The 23,294-nt window shown below is 37.9% G+C and overlaps 2 protein-coding genes across 2 annotated transcripts in view; both read right to left on the bottom strand.

Moving 5' to 3' along the window:
• The window catches only part of LOC582918 (multidrug resistance-associated protein 5), a 33,818-nt gene extending 23,512 nt beyond the window's left edge, over nt 1–10,306 (bottom strand). Inside the window, exons 1-5 of the mRNA XM_030982078.1 lie at nt 9,587–10,306; nt 5,345–5,520; nt 3,851–3,922; nt 1,726–1,906; nt 516–674 (exon numbers count right to left, since the gene is read on the bottom strand). Of these exons, the coding sequence (XP_030837938.1) occupies nt 516–674; nt 1,726–1,906; nt 3,851–3,922; nt 5,345–5,468 (536 nt within the window). The 5' untranslated portion in view covers nt 5,469–5,520; nt 9,587–10,306. The remainder of the gene's footprint in view (nt 1–515; nt 675–1,725; nt 1,907–3,850; nt 3,923–5,344; nt 5,521–9,586) is intronic.
• A 6,929-nt stretch (nt 10,307–17,235) lies between these two features.
• On the bottom strand, nt 17,236–22,892 carry LOC115922492 (sodium- and chloride-dependent creatine transporter 1-like). The gene is made up of 6 exons (XM_030981420.1): nt 22,869–22,892; nt 22,169–22,306; nt 21,216–21,318; nt 20,236–20,339; nt 18,120–18,293; nt 17,236–17,402 (listed from the first exon to the last, which is right to left on the bottom strand). Exons 1-6 carry the CDS (start codon nt 22,890–22,892, stop codon nt 17,304–17,306), a joined length of 642 nt encoding a protein of 213 aa, XP_030837280.1. The 3' UTR covers nt 17,236–17,303.
• Between the last annotated feature and the right edge of the window lie 402 nt (nt 22,893–23,294).

Below are 23,294 nucleotides of genomic sequence, written 5' to 3'. Positions count from 1 at the left end.
CGAGTTACGACGAACTACTACGTACTACTAATTGCAACGAATTACTACTGATCCCTTCGGACAAGTACGAGCTGCCACGAACTATTACGAGTTATTTCGTGGGCTTCAATTTCAGCACACAACCTGGTGCAGTGTTAGAAGGAAACTTGGAAGCATTCTGAACAATTTCTAGATTAAATATCAAAATATTACATTGCAATGACGATAATCATATTCTCTAGAATGTCTTTTAAAAGCCTAATTTATAATTATAGCATACGTCATCAGAATAGTGACGAAATACCAGATATTATTCGTATCATTAAAAGTGATTGATTTATAGGATGATTCTTATCTTGGGGAATCAATCTGGGAAAGAAAATCCCTATTTATTTATTATTTGTGATATTTTTTCTATAGTAGTTTGTTTGGATGGAGCACGGAGATGAGAGTTTAAACTGAAATGCGACGTAAAAGGCGCTATTTCGTTTCTCCAACGGCTTTAAACTCTCATTTGGCAGTGATGAAGTACTTGCCTGTCTCCGTTGTAGTCGCCTCTGTCGTAGTCAGATATAGTCCAGAGGTCGGTGTACTCTAGTGACCTCTTGTAGGCCTTGTAGAAGAGGGGTGACATCCAAGACAGCCAGGCGAATGAGAAGAAACCGCTGTAGTCCAGGGGTGAATACTGCTCCTTGCTGAGAGGAGAATAGGTGGATAGAGGGAAGGGAGAGGGAGAAAATTAAGAGAGAGGAAGAAAAGGGAGAGAGAAAGGAAACGAAGAGACAGATGCGGGGAGGGAAGGGCGAATGGGAAAGAGAATAGAGAGAGAAAAGAAGAGAGGTAAATGAAGGAGAGGTGTATATTATGAAAAAGAGAGAGAGAAGTGAGAGGGTGCATACCAATTATAAAAGCGAGGGAAAGAGAGAGAGAGAGAGAGGTAAGAGAAAGAGGGAGAGAGAGAGAGAGAGAGAGAGAGCAGTATGAAGGAGATGGGGAAGAATATTGATGACAGATAGAGAATGAGAGGAGCAAAGAAATGATGAAAGGCAGAGGAGAGTGAAATGGAAATGTGAGAGGTAGGGGAGGGAGCGTGATAGGGAACATAGAAGCGAAAGCGAAAGAGGAAGCAAAGGTAGGAGGCGGAAGAGGAGAGGAAAATAAGAGAGAGGGGAGCGGTGAAAGTGCGAATGAGAAAGGGTAGAATGAGAGCGACGAGAGAGGGCGTGTGATGGAGAGGGGAGATAGTAGAAGGAGACAGACAGACATAGAAGAAAGACAACAACTTATTTAGAATTAAATTATCTTTGGACGCCGGATTGATACAAATGTTTCATTTCAGAATAATTGATATAATTATTAAATTATTAATATAATTGATATTGATACATATTTTTTATTTACATGTACCATACCTGCATTACTTATCTTGTGGTTTGATCTGTATTACAGGTTATCAAATAGTAATATTCATGTATTACCAGAAAGTATACCACTATTGAATGCGTGCTTAATGCATATCCTAACGATTCAGACGCTCACTGTAAATAAACTAATTATAGCAAATATATATAAATTGCAACTTTAACTAGGCGTTGTGGCGTGCGCCTGTAATCCAGCTAAAAGTAGAAGTTACAAACTGATTCAGCCGATGACACAGGTTCAAAACTGAGTCACGTCTTTCGGATGGTGACGTTTAAAGGTCGGTCCCACGTCTGTAAAAACCCAATACACACACAACGCACTTACGAAGGCTTGAATCTAAACGGGGATAGCAGTTTTAGGCCCTGTTTATATCGAAAACCGGTCTTCTCTCCGTATCTTAGATAAGGATTGGTTGTCACGACATCCTCGTCGTCATCGTAGTCGTAGCCGTCATTCGTCGGCTCGCCCATCGATGCGAACATCACCGACGAAGCCTTCTTGGTCGCTGAAAAAAATTGTAACAACAATATAGACACATTTATATAGCTTGTAATACTACCTTAGCAGAAAGAATGGCAACTTTTAGTAAAATGATAGTAAAGCGCTTACAGACATTGTATTAAGCGCTATATAAGCGGAATATTATTATTATTACACTGTTGGTCATAAAGGTGGAATAATTGTTTTACCCCAATTTATTGAATGATCTGGACAATGATTTATTCCTTTAATAGATCTAGATATTAGTTTACATTCTCATATTTTATTGATTAATAATTAACGAGGGTATTTTTTTTGTGTGTGACTGCTTAAAGGTAATACAAAGTTTTGGGAAATTTTGAAAATTGGGTGGACAGTGATTCTTTACAATTTTGATATATTTGGATGCCCCTGTGGATGCATTATAAGCGCGAGAAAATTTAGCCCCTAAGACACTTCTGCTTTCGAGAAAAAATTAATATAAAAATTTACCGGTGCTCCCGGTAAATTATGATAAATTTCAAATAGCGCCTACGGCCGTACAATGGTAGCTGCGACCATGAAAATCTCAGAATATGTAGTTGTGACATATAATTTCCAAACGGGAATAGCTAATCGGTTGATTTTAGTCAAGAAACATTGTTTGATAGCTTAATTAATATCTTGAACTTGAGAGGGAGCTATACAACATAAAGAGTGTATATTTACAATTTCATAACTTTTGACTCGATTTCAACCGCGACAACGATCACTGAATATTGTAGGATCGCATATGCTTCAAATATGTTCATTTGAACCAAATTCATGACCCCATACCAAAACTTTGTATTACCTTTAAGCATGTGTATGCTACTATGCTTATCAATTAGGGGACTTACGTCCTTAAGTCATAACTGACAGTAATGAGAATTAATGCCTCACAAAAGGGCACTAATATAGCACATCGATATGGTTTTGATCATGGGGCCTCACAGTTACGAGGCACTTGCTTTGCCACTGAATCATGACTGTACGCAGCGGGGGCTAGGGTAGGGGGCAGCCCCCACAAACAAAAACAAAAACAAAAAAAAATGCAATAAATTATTAATAATTCATTGCATTTTCCCCCGGTCCCCAACAGAAAAAAATCCTCTGTGTGGCCATGCCTTGAACCATAATGATAAGAAGAAGAAGAAAGAGGAGAGTAATAATAATAAGAAGAAGAAGAAGAAGAAGAAGAAGAAGAAGAAGAAGAAAAAGAAGAAGAACTGAAAGAAATTAAATCAAAGAATAATGAAATCTGGACTTGGAATGAGAAAATAAAACAGAATGAAATAAAAGAAGATATCAAATATGAAAATGACTGACATTTGAAATGGTTTTGTTGTTTCGGGAAGATTGAGCATGCAGCAAAACAAAACAATTTCGATTTCTTAAAAAAGCATACAAACGGCGGAGGAGCTGGCATAAATAACGACTTTTTAATAGTTGCAGGTATTCATCAAATACGTGAATATGAATAGTCCGATATGTATCAAAGCATTTTGTGGGCAGCCTGCAAGATGGCCGTAAAAGCTTTTATGGCAATAACTCCCAATAACTGCCTTCCTGCTCGCAAGCACCCGACGATTGTAAAGCTCACTGGTACCGTGCAATGTGTGTAATGGTCTCATAAAGACACTTGTAGGAAATGATGGATTATACCGGTCCCTGTCATATGCAAAGACAAAAAGGAGAAGGAAGAAAAAAAAGGAATAAAGAAAGTAATGAAGAAAGAAAGAAAGAAAGGAAGGAAGGGAGAAAAAAGGGATTAGAGTAGGAAAGAAAGTAGGAAAGGAAAACAAGAAAAAGAATGAAAAAATGAAGGAAAGGAAGGAAGGAAAGAAAAGACAAGAAAAGATTCTGAAGGATGTAATGAATTGGGGTATGATTAGAAATAAAGAACTCTTTTCATGATCAAAGAAAAAAAATTGAATAATTATTATCTTACCTTGATCATTTTTGAAGTTTTCTCGGGAGTCGATTCGTTTCATCCCTACAAAATGTACTCCTGCAACATCCGCTGATAAAAGAAAACAACAAATTGAGTATTGAATATTATTAGTGCTTCAATTTTATTCAAAATTACTACTACTACTACTACTAAGTAATACTACTACTACTACTACTACTATCGCCACCACTTTATCTAAGTGGCAACAACAAAGTAGTTATAAGAGATAATGTATATAAATAAATGTTCTCTGTTTTATTCTAAACTCAACAATCCATTACACATAAAATAAGTAGAAATCTACATTTATTATTTAAAACATTTCAATCTGTAATCAACTCCAATACACCTGTGGCAGGAAGTGATAACAGACATCAGCCAGGAACCTTATTTTATGCATTTATTACGTCAGAGTGTCTATAAAAGGTTATATTTATGGAATAGTAGGTCTATGGGACTATAAAGGGACCAGTGAGTAATTTAATCTGATGGAGTTATAGCCAACTATCAGTAGTTGTTATGGAGGGTGGGGGGGGGGGGCTTGATTTGGGAATGGCCGTTTATGGCAGTATATGAATTGGCAAGGTTAAAAAAATGTGTCCTTGTCCACACGTTTAAAGACATTGATAGATATAGCATTTTGAAAAGCAAAAGGTAAACAGTTATTCCAGATTTCACCACCAGCGTATCTAAAACAATTCTTAAAACATTCAAGAGTAGGCTTGGGTAAAACAACATTCAACGTATTGGCAATTCTAGTGTTAAAACCAAGTCTGTCAAAAACCATTTCCAATTCACTGCACAATCGTACCGGGGCTTTTCCATGAATACAGTTATACATTATACATGCTAAAAATTATTCCCGTCTAGTGTCAATGGAATGCCATTTGAATTATATATTCTTCTTGAAATGCGCCTGTAAGTATTTTCATTTTAATACCATGAATACAAATATTAACATTGACATTACGGTATAAAAACATGGTCCAACCAGTCAACAATGTAGACAGCGGTGGCTGAGTAAATATGCTTACGAGTCATGAGGCATGAGTATTCCTAACTATTAAAACAAAATGTAAATAATTTCTTTTGACAGAAGAAGATGACTTGCTAAATTTCCATCATTATTAAATAAAAATAAAATGCATTCAGGGAGGATATGCATACATCTCATGGGTTAGAGGTTAAAAAGGTGATATTACAAAAAACAGTTCATCGGATGTTCCTATTTCTAAGACCATGACTAACGACAATTTCTCATTTTATGAAGATGACTTGCAATAATTCAGAGCAAGAAATGTTTAAAGGAACGGTTTCTACATTTAAACTTATATTGACAATAATATTAATAATGATAATAACGATAATAATAGTTCATTTTCTCTCTCTCTCTCTCTCTCTCTCTCTCTCTCTCTCTCTCTCTCTTCACCCTCCCCCTCTCTCTATCTCTCTCTCTCTATTTCTCCCTCTCTCTCTCTCCTCATTACTCACCAGTTTCTTGATCCCTCTCTCGGATGTTGTCGTCGGAGTCGATCCTCCTCATCTTGACGAGCTCGACGTCGGCATCGGGTTGCTCCGAGCCTTCTTTCGAAGGCGATGTCGCATCCTCCGACATCACTGACTTCGCTTACGGTGGCTTCGAAATGAGCTTATCGATGTTTGTTCTTCTGTATAGGGAGATAAAAAGAAAATGCATCGTGAATGGACCCTCTTTTTGTCAGAAAATATTGGGTCAAGTTCGCATAAAAAGTCCACCCGTTGTTGTGCAAACTAATATTTGACATTCATTTTGCCAAGCTTGGGAATACATGCCCAGCTCTGGAATATTTGCAAGTTTTATGTGTTCAGTTAAAGGCTATTGTAGTACACATTTCTTTGGAAGGTGAACAATAAGACACCCTGAAAATGCCATTATCCATTAGATATTTTAACCATGCACACGTACAGGCCTTCTTCTCTTTTATTCTGTTTACACGTAATAGACAAGCTATCAAGACTGACTTCTTAATCATCGTATCCTTATATTAATATGATAATTCATATTATTTGTAAACAAATAAAACCTTACCAACTTGAATGTGTAATTAACAATTTAAAAGCAAGCCCTCTCATCTGACGATGGTAGTATGGTAATACTACTTACCTGCGCTAAATTATATCCCAACCAAATGGGCATAGTCTTCTAAGTGGGAGCATCAAATATTCCAATGCGATAGCTCATCAATTATTTTTTAAATGTGCTTGAACTCAACCTGCTTAATAAATATGCACGACTCAATGCACATATTATTACGTCATAGCGGAAGGAAGCCATTTTACTCTCCCGGATGTACCATCTTTATGGCGGCTTGGCTTTGCATTATTCATAATCACACTCGTACACTTTCACCTACTAACCTCTTGAAATATTGTTATTGTGATTAGTCATCGGTGACTTTGAATTGAATAAGGGAGTTTACAGATAGCACATGGTACAAATGCCCCCAAATATCCACAGATCTTTTACACATGGAGAAGTTCCACTTTGAGCATATTAGAATAATAACTGCCAAAGTCCTAGATGTGCTTCATGAATACCTTTTGTTTGACCTCTTAAAAAGAATACTTCCACCTGCGTATCATAGAATGTACCGTTGGTGCATAAATGAATAATGTTACATAACTTTCATGAGCGCATATCCAGTATGCATCTCTGTGGGTTTAACCATTTTGGTACAAATGACCTTTATCTGCCCATGCGCAGATTGTATCTACGAAATGGTATATAGTTGTTGTTGATTTTTAATACACATGGCAGCCCAAAGGGTGAATTACATGGAGAATACAAAGTAAATGATGTGAATGGGTACCTGGCAGGAATTAATTCCTTGAAATGCTAAAGCGCCGTGCTAAAGCCAGGGTAATAATTGGGAGCGTCTGGAGTGTCACGTATGACAGACATGAGACACGAACCCACTATTATTATTATTATTATTATTATTAAAATCACGTAAACAAAATATGTTACAAATCCAAAACACACATCAAAGTCATACAATAATAAGAAGGAGAGAAACACAGAGAGGGGGAGGAGAGAGAGAGAGAGAGGGAGAGAGAGAGGGGGAGAGAGACAGAGAGAGGAGAGAGAGAGGGAGAGAGAGAGAGAGGGGAAGAGAGAGAGAGAGAGAGAGAGAGAAAGAGAGAGAGAGAGAGAGAGAGAGGGAGAGAAAATAGAGGCAGAGGTGTGACAGTCTAGTGGAAGATGAGATTGTTAGTGACATAATGAGTGGCAGATCAATGTTGTTTTTTTTACAGGGAAGGGGCGGAATGATGTGCTGAAATTCTTTCTTTTATTGAAAGCTTTAAACATAATTTTGATCGGGGGGGGGGTAATATTAGGTACCATATCAGAGGTAAATAAATGTCAGAAATTCAATGACCATTCGAATTTGCATTCTGAGTCTGATTTTTTCACCTACAATGTATTAAAGGGACTTCGTAACATTGTTCATTTGTATTTTTTAATTAATATATGATTGTTTGTCATTATATTTTATTTGTATATAGCGCTTAGAGACTTCGATGGAAAGTGCTTTAAAAGCACCGTTTTATCATTGTTATCATTACCATTATTATTGTTATTATTATTTTATTGAAATAACAAGTATCTTCCTTTCAAGGCGTTGAGTAACAATGTCTACTTTGATAATCATTGCGATAAAAATCCTTATCTTAATTTTTGTTAAATATTTGTTGAATAAATAAAACTGTTTAACGCTTTGACCATGCACCATCTCAAAATTCCTTATAGCATCTAATAAACACTCAATGTAAGAACTCTGTTTAGATAATCACTTACACGGCTACACCTATTATATATGTTAATCATTATTGGCTCATCGGCAATATACTGAATATAGACTCGTGGACCCTGCAACAAATTGCCTGGTTACATGGAGCGGGAAGTGAGAGAGCAATTGGTGAATGATTTATTTTGATAAATGGACTTCTCGATCACGTCGTCATTTGGATGAAACGGGCGAGCTGGAGTGAGGTGGGGAGGAGACAGTCAAAGGAAAATACAGTTATGGTTGGGTTTTGGCCGAAGTACAAAATAATATTATAATAATTATATTTATTATTGTCATCATCATCATTAACATCGTCATCATCACCATCATCACCATCATCATCATCATCAGCAGCAGCAGCAGCAGCAGCATCATCATCATCATCATCATCAATTCATCATCATTAAGAAATCAATGGTAATTTGATGGTGGGGCTCTAGTCTAGGTCGAATGGTATTTCTGCCATATCTGGAGTAAAGGTAAATGCGAATACCCCCTTTCCCCCTTCTTTGTTTGTGAGATATTTTGGGAAATAAAAACACTTCCTTTTATGCTCGATAGTCGATAACCTTGTCTTCTTCTCTTTTTTTTTGGGGGGGGGGGTGCTTTAGTCAGATAAGGGAAATTGGATCTTGCTCCTTTCATGCTCGATAACTTTTTTATGTTTATTCATTTCATTCTACTTGCACTTTTATTATAATATTATACAAACTATTATTATCACTTCTCAGAATAGTGGTAGTATCCCCCCTCCCCCTCTTTTACGAAATCCCTAAGCCGCCCCAGGTCGGTATAGTTGCGTGGTTATTGGTAAAGTATAATACAAACATATAAAAGTTAAAATATAATACATCAATATATAACATGAGAATAACACACGCGGAGAAGACATCAAGAACAAGGAGGAACACACATTAAAGTATTCGGAGACTAGACAGGAAGGTCTTCCTGTATATGAGAGTCTTTTTCCGGTGATTGCATAAAAAACTATGTACTGTTTTTAGATTATTTATTTCTTAATAAAAAGAGAAAGGGGGAAATGATTTACTTTCATACAGTTGTACTGATCGAAAAAGGTATAATATGATATCCGTGTGTGGTAGAGGACATGCCTTTAGCTATAGAATAAATGATATTCCTATAATTATTTTTGTGGTATATTTATGATAAATTCTCTGCTGAACAAGCGAAGGAGACGTAATTGTGGCTTTAAAGGAGGAATATATCTACACGTACATAGCTGCTACCAGTACCCTGTAAAACTAAAAGGGTTGGGAGAGGGGTCTGGACAACGCATATTACCATCATCAATCCGTCCCTGTCCGCGTTTACACGTTGTAATTAGGATTTATGCTATTTCAGAGATAAACATGAATTCAACATAAATAAACAAATCATCTCAGAGACACGCGCTACACTTGCAGTGATTGGTATACAGCTGCTATCGCAACCTAGACAACAAACGATGTACTGAATAAACATTACGATAAAGAAATCCGCATCCAAGTCCCAAATAATATCTTTGGATCAAATGAAGTAAAGATTTGGGGAAAATATCATTATGCCATTGAGCACTGAGCGTACGTGTTATGTTTTTTTTTTTATAACATGTAAATATCATTTAGCCCGAGTTTGCGATGAATGATGTCCAAGAAAATTTGAAATGAATCAGGGGAAATATTGATGTTGGTAACTTGTTTGTTATCTTTTTTATCATGATAACAAAGACTTCCAACAGCCTCAATTTTGATGGGATATACAACTTCAGTGAATCGAAATCACCCGTGATATTTTGTGATCATGGTGTTTGTTTGTTTGTTTGTTTGTTTTTTGGCCTGTCAGACTAACTAAAAAAAAACGAAATACAATCAATGATCACACGTTCAACAGTATATAAACTTACCTTCTTTAGGTGTCGAATCTACTCTTCTATATTAAAGTCCATTAATCAACTATAAGGGTCTTGAGATATACAATGTCGAAACCGAGAGTCAAGCTACCTCACGCGGTCCTTGTATAGAAAGTAATATGAGATAAGGTAGCACAGCACTATATCCTCGGAGCAAGGAGTTTTAAAGGGAAATCCAAAAAATCTACAACGCCTGGCTGGCGAAGTATGCTCTCATCAATGATAGGCTGCTATGCTTGTCTTCGTATATGTATCGCACTCGTATAACCACACCAAAGATGGGATCTCCTTCCTGTCGTTATCTAGCTGGTATATCTGCCAGCGAGATGTGAGTTTAAAACTAGGCCACCGATATATGAACTTCGGCGAGATCTCCGCTGGTATATCCTTGCAATATAAAGTCTTTGTTATGAATAATGGTGATCATGTGCTTGCCTTCTCCTTCCTTTTTCATCCGGGATCATTTCCAGGATGAATAAGTCACAAGGTCATTTGTAGGATCAAGGTAGTACGCAGTTCCGACGCGATCCGACTAATTATAAACGCATCCCTCAGAGTGCATGCATCATTATGAATGGTTCTGAAACTATCGAGGCAGATCTATAAAAAGTGATATTTTGTCATGAAAAATTGCTGACTCATTGTGGTAGTGCAATATAATCCACGCTATTGCCAACCCACGGTCTATGGCGTGATCCCCCGCTTATATACGTAGGCGGCGGTAGGCCTATGACCCGCTGGTAAATATACAACTAGAGTTGAGACGTTTACTGGCATACCCACTGCAGCTGCCAAGCAATACACGTCATGGGATTTAAGAGAGTGCGAATTGCATGGCAACGAGTGAGAGCGCTGTTTATCATGCACCATAGCCAAATATTAGGAGGGTTTGGCCAACCCGGTATGAGTTGGGCACAGGTCAATTTTATTTGGAAAATACTGTGTTGGGCGAGCAGAAAACAAAAGAACATACGCCTTGATATACGGCTCCGTCGTGCAGCATGCAGAGCCATTAATACAAAGGGTTTGGCCGAGTTGGTTTGGTTGGACTCGAACTCATTATGCCGCTAAAATTAATGAAACATGATTAAACTTGAGTTAAAAATTCCCTTTATATTATTTAAAAGTTATCTTAAATGCTGGGTATGGATCAACTTAATTAGTATAACACTACAAAAACAAATATGGCGTTTAATCTTCTTTGATGTGCACTCAGCAAAAAAAGAAAGTGTATACTGGTCTCTTTATCGTTTAAAATTTACATATAAACCATCAATAAAACATAATAAAATAGTAAGCGCTTTATAAGTAACGTTTTTATTATTTTATTATCATAGCAGATTAGAGAAAATTTATACTTCTAATCACTATGAACATGACGGGCAAAGAAAGAGGACAAAATATACAGTTCCTCAGGTAGACAAAGGAACATCCCTTCACTGCTATTATGTAAAAATGTGTAGAACAGGTGTCACATGCATATTCACCTGTTCTGCACTTTTTTTACATAATAGCAGTGAAGGGATGTTCCTTTGTCTACCTGAGGAACTGTATATTTTGTCCTGTTTCTTTGTCCGTCATGTTCATAATGAATAGACCATTTTCGTAATGTAATCAGAATTAATGCATAAATCTTTGTTACGTGCCATGTCACAAATGATTTAATTCACATGTTACAACTAATTGTATTTCAATATACAGAATGCGAATGGCATACGTTAATTGTTGCTAGGTAGGACAAACATGACTTCTCTTACCTAACACCACGGAATGCATGCAATTCGCATTCTAACCAGTGAAATACAATTAGTTGTAACAGGTGAATTGAATAATTTGTAACATGGCACTTAACAAAGATTCATGCGTTGAATTTGATTAAATCACCAAATTTTTCTATTGCGTATCATTTTAACGAGGGTTCATATCAAATATTTATTCAAAATCTGAATCTATAAATAAGTGTCCACTTTCTATTTTTTTTTGTGTGTGTAGTTTTTTTTCCCCAAACAACATGAATGAATAAACTTTAGACAAAATTATTATTATCATTAATGAATTAATATAGAATCAATGCGCCTTGCAGGCCTCTTCTTACTTCTAAACCCTCCCCATTCCGTCCCCCTTCTCTCTCTCTCTCTCTCTCTCTCTCTACAATATATATATATATATATATATATATATATATATATATATGCATATCTGTCTATCTATCTAATAATATTCTAATTTGATATCTCTTTCTCTTTGTCCTTTTTATTTCTTTCTTTCCGCCCTCTCTCTCTCTCTCTCTCTCTCTTTCTTTTTACGCCTGTCCTATCCCCTTCTCTCTGTCTGTCTCTCTCTCTCCCTCTCTCTTCCTCTCTTTCCCTCTCTGTCTGTCTCTCTCTCTCTCTCTCTCTCTCTCTCTCTCCTTCCCTCCCCTCCCCCTCTCTCCCCCTTCTTTCTCTCTCTCTCTCTCTCTCTTCATCTCTCTCTCAAATATAGCGACACCTATTTACATACGCATTAATACACTTACCAATATTTCATTATGTAGAGAACACCTTTCCATTTATTGCACAAAATCACATGATTTTTAAAAAACAAATTAGGATAATCACGATCGCAACTATTTTCCACAAACCAAACCAAGGGCATCTGTAATACCCTATTGTATGTCCTATACAAATCATGTTTGGATTACGCAATACGCCATGGGGGTGTTTCACAAAGAACCTATAGTTGAACTTATCTCTTAAGTTGGACTTAAAAATTATGGACAGCCATTTGAGCCTTTAAATGAAATATATTCAAAAGCAGAAATTCAAGTATTTTTGACTTTTTATAAATTCCACATCCAGAACATGAAATCTCCTTGATGATAGAAAATATGAATGATTTGTATCAACATTTTATGCCTTTCAAAATAACTTTTACAAAATATTTTCAAAGATGCTAATGGCTTTCCATAATTTTTAAGTCAAACTTAGAGATAAGTTCTACTTAGGATCTTTGTGAAACACCCCCCTGGTCATGTTCACACATTTCAATGGGTGACGCGCAAGACTATTGAAACTGCCTTAAGGTGATTTCTCTGAAAATAGTTGCCATCGTTTTATATCAAGATCTTAGTACTCAAGGAGGACAACTCCCTGACCTCCGTCACACCAACGGGACCGACACCAGACCAAACAATAAAGTAACATTACCCAGAATGGCCGAGAATCGGTCGGTTTGAAGTCAATACAGAGTCGGTGTCGCGGTGTGACTGAGGCACTACAAATTGACTCTTTAGGGTGAAAATAATCATAATGCCCGTAGCGTTTGTCGCGTCATTTACTAACGTAGGTCTGTCTCAGCGACTGACGCGGTCTCTGAAGCTGACGCAAGCCTGTCCCAGTGACTGACGCAGTCTCTGACGCAAGCCTGTTTCACCGACTGGCGCGGGCTTTGACGCGCCTTGTGAGAATAAAATCGTGTAGGAAATGAATGCAAATAGCACTGCAATACTGACCCAATACTGACGAATTATTGGCGCTGTAAAATGCTTGATTAGCGTAGGTATAACAACGCAATCGAAATGACGCCTCGAGTCCAACGGGCATAATGCTAAGTAGTGGTGTTGGCTTCTATAAAACATGTTGTTCTATAACATGTCAAATAAATTGCGTCATACCTGAAAACATGATATAGCGCATATCCATTATTTTTTCAAATGATTGTCCTTCTTATGTTTGGCGCAGATGATGCGTCAATTTGATGACGTAGGATTGCGTCAGTAGTTGGTGCTGTCTTTGACGCACCATATGAGGCTTACATCATCAACAACAAAAAAGTTACAAATGAATAATACAACCGATACGTTCAACAACCGATGGGAGTAAGGGCTAATAACCTTCATAGATTTTATCAACGCAGGTAATAGCGCATTCGAAATTGCGCCTCGTGCGCGACGAACATTATTAAACCTTGATTATTTCACTAGCCAATTGGCCCTTGCAAGGAGTGCCCTCTGAATTTGCTTTTTCAATTGTAACCGATATCTTTGGGTTTCTCATTCGACATGCCAATATGATTTCATCGCAATATTTTATACAGTAAACCCGGTTACTAATATATTCAAATTTATAAATGTTTCTTCCCTGGGTACCTATAGTGACGAATTATACCATTAACACGCTATTAATGAATGAACTTCAATTCTCGGAATCCAGTCTGCATACATTCCTCTATGCTTTGTCGGGCAAGTATAGGATTAGATATCAGATTATCAAGAACAACCTTTGTTTTAAAAAATATGCATACAATTTGAATATGTTAGTAAACCAGTCTATTCCTTACAGGCCCACTGCACTACTTATAGCTACTTGCGCCCTCTATATAACAAACAATGACTAATCGGTGACTATTGGTCCCCCATGATCCTCTTTTTCTTATGTTAACTGAGAGCTGAGTTGATGAGATAACCACCTGTCCAGTGACCTTGCAGGGCAGTCTAATCCCTCCTATAAACTACGGCAGATAAGCTTTAAACGAAGCAAGCTTCAAACACGTCGTTTTAAGCCTTAAAATACATAATACTGACTTCTATTAGAAACAACTGCCCTTTTAAAATCTATACATAATACTGACTTCTATTAGAAACAACTGCCCTTTTATCATCTATACATAATACTGTCTTCTTATTAAAACGTATTATTATAAATAACGGCCCTTTTATCACCTGATGTTATTTGTAGCGATGTATATTTCTATGGCATGCAATTGGATAACACAAAACACATCATAACATTCATTTCAGTAAGAAAATTAGTGCCCTTGCACTTGTATCCATACATTGATCTTCTCATGGGTATGGGACGGCAGTTGTTACTGAATATCAGTAATAGTAAACCGACCACTGAGCCCTTTCAAGATTCAAGTTTCCCCTCCTTTCTTTTCCCCCTGGTCTCATGCAAGCCACCTCTTATACTTCTTATTAGCAAGTCCTAGAAGTAATGGGTACTACAATATCTAAGGTAGTTGTTTGAGAAAGACTTCGGCTTTTATTCCCACTGTTTGAGATCAATGCACATTCTGAATAGCAAATAAGTCAGAAAGACTTTTGGGACCACGAGTGAACTGAAATGTATAGATGCTGCAGGTTTAAATAAGCAGCAAGTTCATAGATATTGTGTGCACAGTACGTACATAGATCAGTCTCTTGAGGTTATTATTACCCCCATGCAGCATAACCAAGTACAACATTCAATACACCATTGGCTGCAATCCAACGTAAAAGGCGCTATTTTGTTTTTTCAACGGCTTTCAACTTGTAGCGCCCTCTGCAACAGAACTCAACTATCCCTTTAACAATTATGGAAAGCCATCGACATCTATGAAAATATTTTGTAAAAGTTATTTTAAAAAGCATAAAATGTTGATTCAAATCTTTCACATTTTCTATTATCAAGGAGATTTCATGTTCTTGACGTGAAATTTGTAAAAAAAAAGTCTAAAATACTTGAATTTTCGCTTTTGAATAGATTTTATTTTTAAGGCTACAAATGGCTCTCCATATTTTTTAAGTCTAACTTAGAGATAAGTTCGGCTTAAGGTCTGTGTGAAACACCCCCTGGGACAAGAGTGTGGGAAAACACCATGTCCAAGCCTCCAAGGATGTCAACTCATGAAAAAGAAAAATACCGGATGTATACATTTGTACTTCCATGCCATCCTTTCTGATACAAAAACGTCAGATGCATGTACCTATAAAGTCTTATACATGCAATGTTTCCCTTCAGAGAATCAAGAGCGTTCACCAAAATACCAGATGCATACACCTAAAACGCACCTCTTTGGCCTTAAAGGTAAAGACCAGTTATGGTCATGCGATTGCATTGTGAAAGAAACGTTGTGGAATCTATAAGAAAAGGTTGATCATCTGGCATCTAGCATCTGCAAGGTTCTGGAATCATCAAAATGATAAGAAATTTGGCCCATTCTTCGTAAAGTTACAAGCACTATACACAGAAAGATGTATATGGGACTACCCTATATCTCTCACAGACCATGAGAGAAACAAATTTACCAAATATATGAATTAGTAGGCGGTTTCCCGGCAAATTTTTTATCATCATGTATTAGTCAAAACATATTCTTTCACATGATTGGTAATGAGAGCTTCCATTTCATTTTTTGAAATTGGGGCGTTTCCAATACTGTTCTTTACCTTTAATTAATTAGCTTAAACTATCCTTACTTACGATTTTTGTTTTGACCATGTTAGCTTTCTCTTTATTATGTTATTTACTATGTTAAGTTAGTCATTTTAGTAGTTATAAGATTTGTATATTTCTCTTTGTTGATTCCTTTTATGTGATTATATTTCTCGTCATTCATGCTTGTACAGCGCATAGAGAAACTTTTGTTTATTATGCGCTTTAGAAATATTGTATTACTATCATTATTATTATTATTATACCTGTATGTCACTTAAACATCAAACACCTTCTTTCAAATAAATCATTCGTACTGTATCACCAAATCACAAGTTACCTACCAGCTAGCCTATTACTGGGTAACAGTACGAGGTCGTACGTCATATGCTCCTACGACAAGTAATTGACAATTGCTCCGGACTTCATTTTGTCAAAAGATATAGGGTTAGGGGTGCGGTTGGGTGTTTGGTTAGGTTTAAGGTTAGGAAAGAATACATTTGTATTTTGGGGTATTTTGTACGTATTATGAAAACTTCATTCACATGATATGTAACCCAAAATAACTAATAACCCCCACGTATGATAACAAATATGAAAATCACGTGAAGGGTACATGCATAGGAAATTCTTTAGTATGCATAGGTAATTCATTAGTATGTATAGGTAATTCAATAGTATGCATAGGTAATTAATTAGTATGCATAGGTAATTAATTAGTATGCATAGGTAATGATTAGTATGCATAGGTAATTCATTAGTATGCATAGGAAATTAGTATGCATAGGTAATTAATTTAGTTTGCATAGGTAATTCATTAGTATGCATAGGTAATTCATTATTATGTACATGTACTTCATTAATATGCATAGGTAATTCATTAGTATGCGAAGGTTATTCATTAGTATGCATATATAGGTAATTTATTAGTATGCATGTATGCATTATTTTAAATTAAATTAAATTAAATGTTAACTGTTGGTCAAGGGGTCAATCAATAATTTGAATAGTTTAGAATATTGAGCAGGAGCACTCACTATGAACATGATGGACAAAGAAAGCGGACAAAATATACAGTTCCTCAGGTAGACAAAGGAACATCCCTTATATTATTGCTATTATGTAAAAATGTGTAGAACAGGTGAATATGCATGTGACACCTGTTCTACACATTTTAACATAATAGCAGTGATGGAATGTTCCTTTATCTACCTGAGGAACTGTTTATTTTGTCCTCTTTCTTTGTCCGTCATGTTCATAGTGACTTGTCACCGGAGCATATGTCGTATATGCTTTCTTCCTCTCTGAAACTACCGCACTACACATACTACAGACTATCCTAATTCCTATAACATTGCATGCAAGGGTGATGACGCTCCCAAATTCCCTCGAATGAGGGGGTGGGGGTGTCGAACAAATTGCAAGTATGAATAATGAAAGCAAAGACTACATTTGTTTCATTATAAACATTTATAAATGCTTCCCAAAATCCGGCATTTATTAATCATCCACTGTCTTCTAACTTGGGGATCGAATCATCGTAATTCCAATTCTCCGTATGAGTGGTCCTTTTTGTCCAATGGGCCATCTTGTCGGATCTCTGGTACTCGCGATGTAGTCCCGTCCACCCATCGCTGAGGAAAATTAATTACACAGTTTTAATTAGATGGGTTTATAAAATATCGTTGAATACATGAACGACGTCTTTGAGCGCTTTACAGTAATCACATACAGACAGTTTTCAACGGATGCATGAGTAAATAAGACTACACAGTGGCGTACGCAGGATTTTTTTTGACGGGGGGGGGGGGGGTTAAAATTTTAAAATTTCGCTCACATTTTTTTTTTCCAGGAAATTTGAAAATTTGGCCGACCGATATTTCGTTCTGTTAGAGGGGGGGGGGGGGGGGGGTTAAGGTTTTTTTTATATGAGGGGGGGGGTCGTCGAAAACACACACATTAAAAAAACTGAGGGAGTTCGACCCCCCCCCCCCCCCCCCCCCCCATGTGGCATGAAGTTTGGTGCAAACTTTTAAGATATTTCTTATCATAGTTCGAACATCAGGGTACTATAATAGCTATCTCTTTTAGGGGACATTTCTACTATATATGATACTCTTTCATTAAACGTCTGTAAAAAAAAATTAAGGAATGAAAAGCCTCAAATTGTCATCTTCACCACAATTCAAACCATCTCTTTGAAAGATGATCTCCATCGTGAAAGTTTGTTCAAACCTTTAAGGTATTTCTCGTCATATTTTAAATATCAGGGCGCTTGAATAACAATCCTTATCGTGGGGCATTTCTACTCCGAAACTCTTCGAACTCTTCATTTCTTTTTGAAAGATTACCTCCATCAGTGTCCCCTTGCTCACGAAGACGAACTGGTAGATGAAGACAACTGGAATAGTGAGGATGGAGGAGAGAGCCATAAACCAACCCAACATGTATCCCCACCAGGGATACACATAATCATCTTCATAGGTCAAGGGCTTGTAGTAAACTATACTGTAGATGAAGATGGTCTGTGTGATAAAGAAAGATAGAGAACTTAACTGAATTGAACTGTGTTGACTTGAGGTTGAAATGAATCAAGCTGATGTGAATTGGATTTAAGTGAAGTGATGTGAAGTGAAGTTATGCGAATCGAATTGAGCTAAATGGAAATTAATTGACTTGAATTGAGTTGAACTGAATTGAACTGAACTGAATCAACTGAACTTAAGTGAACTGAAATGAACTGAGGTGAGCTGAACTAAAGTTATTGTACACTTTCTCATAAAAAAAACGAGTGATAGTCTCAGTATTTAAGTGAATCACACGTGACCGGGCTTGACTAATCATGTGATTACGAATCACTTGTTCACTTGAACTACATGTTAACAAGTAGATTGTATATATTGTTTCGAGCTTTCTATACTAAGAGGTGTCTACGATTACACACTCATAGCCTTGAGCTCGAATTGGAGCCACCATAAAGGGTCGAGATATCTCTTGACCTCAACACGCCAATCAAAACAAATGAAAAGAATCATGCGACGCAAAGCTTCAATCTTTTTACTTGAACTTGATTGTCGCTTTATTCCTTAAACTTTTGCTGGTAGCATAATGAGTGTATGAAATCAAAGGCGTAGAAAGGGAGGTTGGGAGAGGAAGAAGGAAACAATGCGAACGCAAGAATTTTAGGTGAGCCTGGTAGGCTATACAGGCGGTTCCATTTCAGGTCGCCCAATGTCTGTCCGCCCCCTTACAAAGTCGCCCTCAATTGGTCATGTCCCCCCTCCCCCCCCCCCCCCCCCGATTTTTTTTTGTTGGCGATTTTGGGATTCTTGGTCAGCTCGCCCCAGCTTTTTTGGTAATTTCGCCCCTAAATTTGCTGTTTTAATTTGATGCCTTTTACAAAGTCAAGCAATTATTGGTTCCTAGCAATAGGGTCTGCGTTACCCTAACTATAACCCTAACCCTAGGACACCGGGCCCCGCGTTACCCTAGGACACCGGGCCCATGCGTTACCCTAGGAAACCAAGGTCCGTATTAACCTAACTCTAACCCTAACCCTAACAATAAATAAAGTTTTTTTCCCATGTTTTACATATTATATTATTATCAGGTATATCGGTAAAAACCGGTATATCACTTTGAGTCACATATCTATATTTGTTTCAGATTTGTTGAGGGTACAATATTGAACTCTTAAATTCAATTTTATTGGTCCAAAAGAAAATTCGTTGCGTTTAAATGCATTATATTCACAGAGGGGGGCCCCAAAACGCCGGCCAAAAAAGAGAGGAGTGAAAAGGAAAAGAACGTAGGAAGAAAAGGGAGTAGACGAAGAACATTTTTGAAATTCAGACAAAGATTAAGAGTCGAGAACGGTACGAATCGTCTGCTTTCTCTAATGATTTAATGAAACGTAAAAGCTTCCGCGCTTCGCGCGGGAGGGGGAAAATGAAATTAGACGAGGATTAAAAGTAATAACGGTAGGCCTACAACGAATTGTCTTCTTTCGCCAATGATTTAATGAAACGTAAAAGCTTCCGCGCTTTGCGCGGGAGGGGGGGAAACTGAATTTAGACGAAGATTAAGAGTCGATAACGACACAACGAATCGTCCTCCTTTCTCTTAATGAAACGTAAAAGCTTCCGCGCTTCGCGCGGGAGGTGAGGAAACATAATTCAGACGAGGATTATATTTGGGAACGGTACAACGAATCGTCTTCTTTCTCTAATAATTGATTGAAATGTCAAAGCTTCCGCGCTTCGCGGAGGAGGGAGGGGGAAACTCGCCCCTCCCTGCACCCACCCCCCCCCCCAATTACGTCACTGCTGGTCACCATAACGTACCAATATTTGGCTCGCATGATTTCAAATTTGGGCCCCCCCCCTAAGAAATCCTGGATCCGCGCCTGATTACGATCTAGTTGTAGTTGTATCATAGGTATCATCTCCATGCGCACCACGAACTCACCCCGGCAAACAGAGGCGTCATAAACATCCATGCAGCCAGCATGTACGGTTTGATCCAACCCTTGCCTATCATGTTGATGATATCTTGCATGAAACGATTACCGCCTGGAAAAACAAACAAGGAGTATGTAAAAGAAAGTTTAAAAAATTAAAATAGTAATAACAAAACAAAGGCTACGATTAATTATTGTACTGTATCTCACAAAGGAGCGTTCGTCCATAGGGGGAGGGGGGGGGGGACATATTTGGGGTAGAGGGACTATACCCCTATAACATTACCCCCGCAGTTGTCCAACAATAATTGCCAGTAGGGAGGATATTCTAGGTCTAACTCAACTTCACACTAGGTCATGCAGACATAATTTCCAAGGTGTGATTGCCTTCATTGTGTAAGGGTTGACGTCATGGGATAATTGTCCCAGGGGCGGATCAAGTCGGCGGCAGGGGAGGGGCCCTATTCGTAATTTGAAAATCGTGCCGGCCGATAATTCGCTCAGTGGGGGGGGGGGCTCTCGAAAATTTGAACAAAATCGCACCCCCCCCCCCTCCCTTGAGCGCCATGGGAGGGGGCCCATCTGTAAAAAAAAAAGTAAAAAAGTAAAATTATCGTGTAATACACGTTTTTTCCCCCAGGGGGCGGGGGGCCAGCCCCTTCCTTGGATCCGCCACTGTAATTCGCTCAGTGGGGGGGGGGGGCTCTCTCGAAATTTGAACAAAATCGCACCCCCCCCCCCCCCTCCCTTGAGCGCCATGGGAGGGGGCCCATCTGTAAAAAAAAAGTAAAAAGTAAAATTATCGTGTAATACACGTTTTTTTCCCCCATGGGGCGGGGGCCAGCCCCTTCCCTGGATCCGCCACTGTATTGTCCTAACGGACACTATTAGTTGTCCGGGGATAAAAGACACTATTAGTTGTCCGGGGATTCAAGACACTAGTAGTTGTCCGGGGATACTAGTCCGGATAAGATAGACTGGTACCTACCGTACACCCATCCTATGACTAAGCTCTCGCAGAGAGCGACCCAGAGGAGGACAAACCCACTTGCTGCGTAGAAGTCGAACAGTTGAAAGATGAACATGCCGCCCTATAAATAAAAGAAGACACAGAATAATGTCAGACAATGTAAAGAGATTAATGAACGAATACAATGACAATTGCAGTCAATTCCTAACATGAACAAAAAAAAATGGTCCCAGGATATAAATAGTGCCGACAGCAACTACATAGCTACGGCGCGATGTTTCTGGATAAAATGATGTTTTAAGAATAACAAAACAGATTTTTTTTAAAAACGGAACAACTCTGTATACGGAAATTGAAACAAACAAATACATCGTTTTAGAATTAGCATGTATGTACTTTATGGGCCACATACCTTCTTAAATCATAATCTCTGAAAGGGAAGTGTACGTGGATTTTCCGTATTAAATATAAATGCGTCCAAAGTCTATGACAAGACAAAAAAGGCATGTTCTTCTGTCATGTCTGTGAGGCACGTTCGGCCTCTGAAGATTTACAGTCATTCTGACTTTTCTTTTCTTTTCTTTTTTTTCCAAAGAAAAATGTATTCAATCATTCTTGAGCAAGAACCAAACAATACATTTGAACAAAGTACATATTGTGACATATCGGTAAAACAAACATTTTACAACGGTTGCACATGTCACCATTTATCAAGTAATACAACGAATTTATTGCGTTTGATAGAAAGAACCCGCTCAACTTCATAACAACGTTTGAGCATCTTCTTAAAATAATTTAAAGATAGCCGTTCCCTTTTGTATTTCGCAGAGAATATTGTTTTGCATATAAAATGACAAAATTAAAGATAGATTGCGTACCATCCGGGGAACCAAACAAAAAGCAATTTTTATTCAAAAGCACTTCATTGTTTAGAATAGAGCTTCGGAAGCCTTGAATGAATTCTGACTTACATAGGTCACCATGGGTATTCCCGCCATACAGAAGAATAGACAGCACCCTGCGCAGAAGAACTCCCGTCTGTAGCCTTTCAGGAGTGTATTCGGGAAGATATCAACGATCGTCGTCACGAAACCTTCGACGACCACGAACTGAGGTACAGGAAATAAATTGGGATTATATATAGAGATAACCATTAATAAACAAAATCATAGACGTAGTGGGTTGATGTTATTATTTTTTAAATTTCGTATATTAACCATAGCTATTTGAAACTGGCATGTACACCAGTTGTTGGTTGTCAATATCAGTGAGAGATATGTGGGTCATGCTAAACCACACTCATTCAGAACATGCTCAACTGAATTTGACTTCATGGACACAGGTCAGAGTCTTTATAAGGGAACATAGTAGCTCTAGATATTGGTCTTTAAAGGGGTACAATAAAACTGACGATCCTTTTTAGTCTTTAGTTCGGGAAATCCCCAGAGATTTAATAGCGCCATCTAACCAAACCAAAGTGAGGGCGTGGTAATAATGTTTGGAACCCCGATGCAGCTATAGTTCCATTGCAATATCAATTTTATGCTGGGGGCCCCTTGCATAAAAACATGGTTCCAAATACGTGATCCTGATTGGTTGAAAGTTAAATTTCGTTTTGGGTTAAAAGGAGGAGGGGCATATAGTTCAACGGCTGGATAATGCTATTGGGACTCCGGCGGCGGTAGGTTTTCGCATATTCTTCTGTTTGATACTCACCACACTATCAATACCAAGGAAGAGCAGACATAAGAAGAAAGGATCGCCCAGAGAGTAGAGAGAGGCATCTCAGTGATTGCTTCTGGATAGACAATGAAACCTAGTCCAGGACCTGATAAGGAACAAGAACAAGGAATAAGAACAAGAAATGAACAGTCCAGGACCTGATATGGAACAAGAACAAGGAACAAGAACACGGAATAAGAACAAGGAATAAGAACAAGGAATAAGAACAAGGAATAAACAGTCCAGGACCTGATAAGAAACAAGAACAACGAATAAGAACAACGATTGAATAGTCGGACCTCCTCTACAATACGACCATCTGTCTTATAATTATCATTTCTTAATATTGGTGTTTTGCTGTGTTTTAACACAGGA

This window comes from Strongylocentrotus purpuratus, unplaced genomic scaffold (genome assembly GCF_000002235.5).
Source record: "Strongylocentrotus purpuratus isolate Spur 01 unplaced genomic scaffold, Spur_5.0 spur5_scaffold_12, whole genome shotgun sequence".
Taxonomy (NCBI): domain Eukaryota; kingdom Metazoa; phylum Echinodermata; class Echinoidea; order Camarodonta; family Strongylocentrotidae; genus Strongylocentrotus; species Strongylocentrotus purpuratus.
The sequence above is the reverse complement of the archived record's forward strand: the minus strand, read 5'-3'. Positions and strand labels throughout refer to the sequence as shown.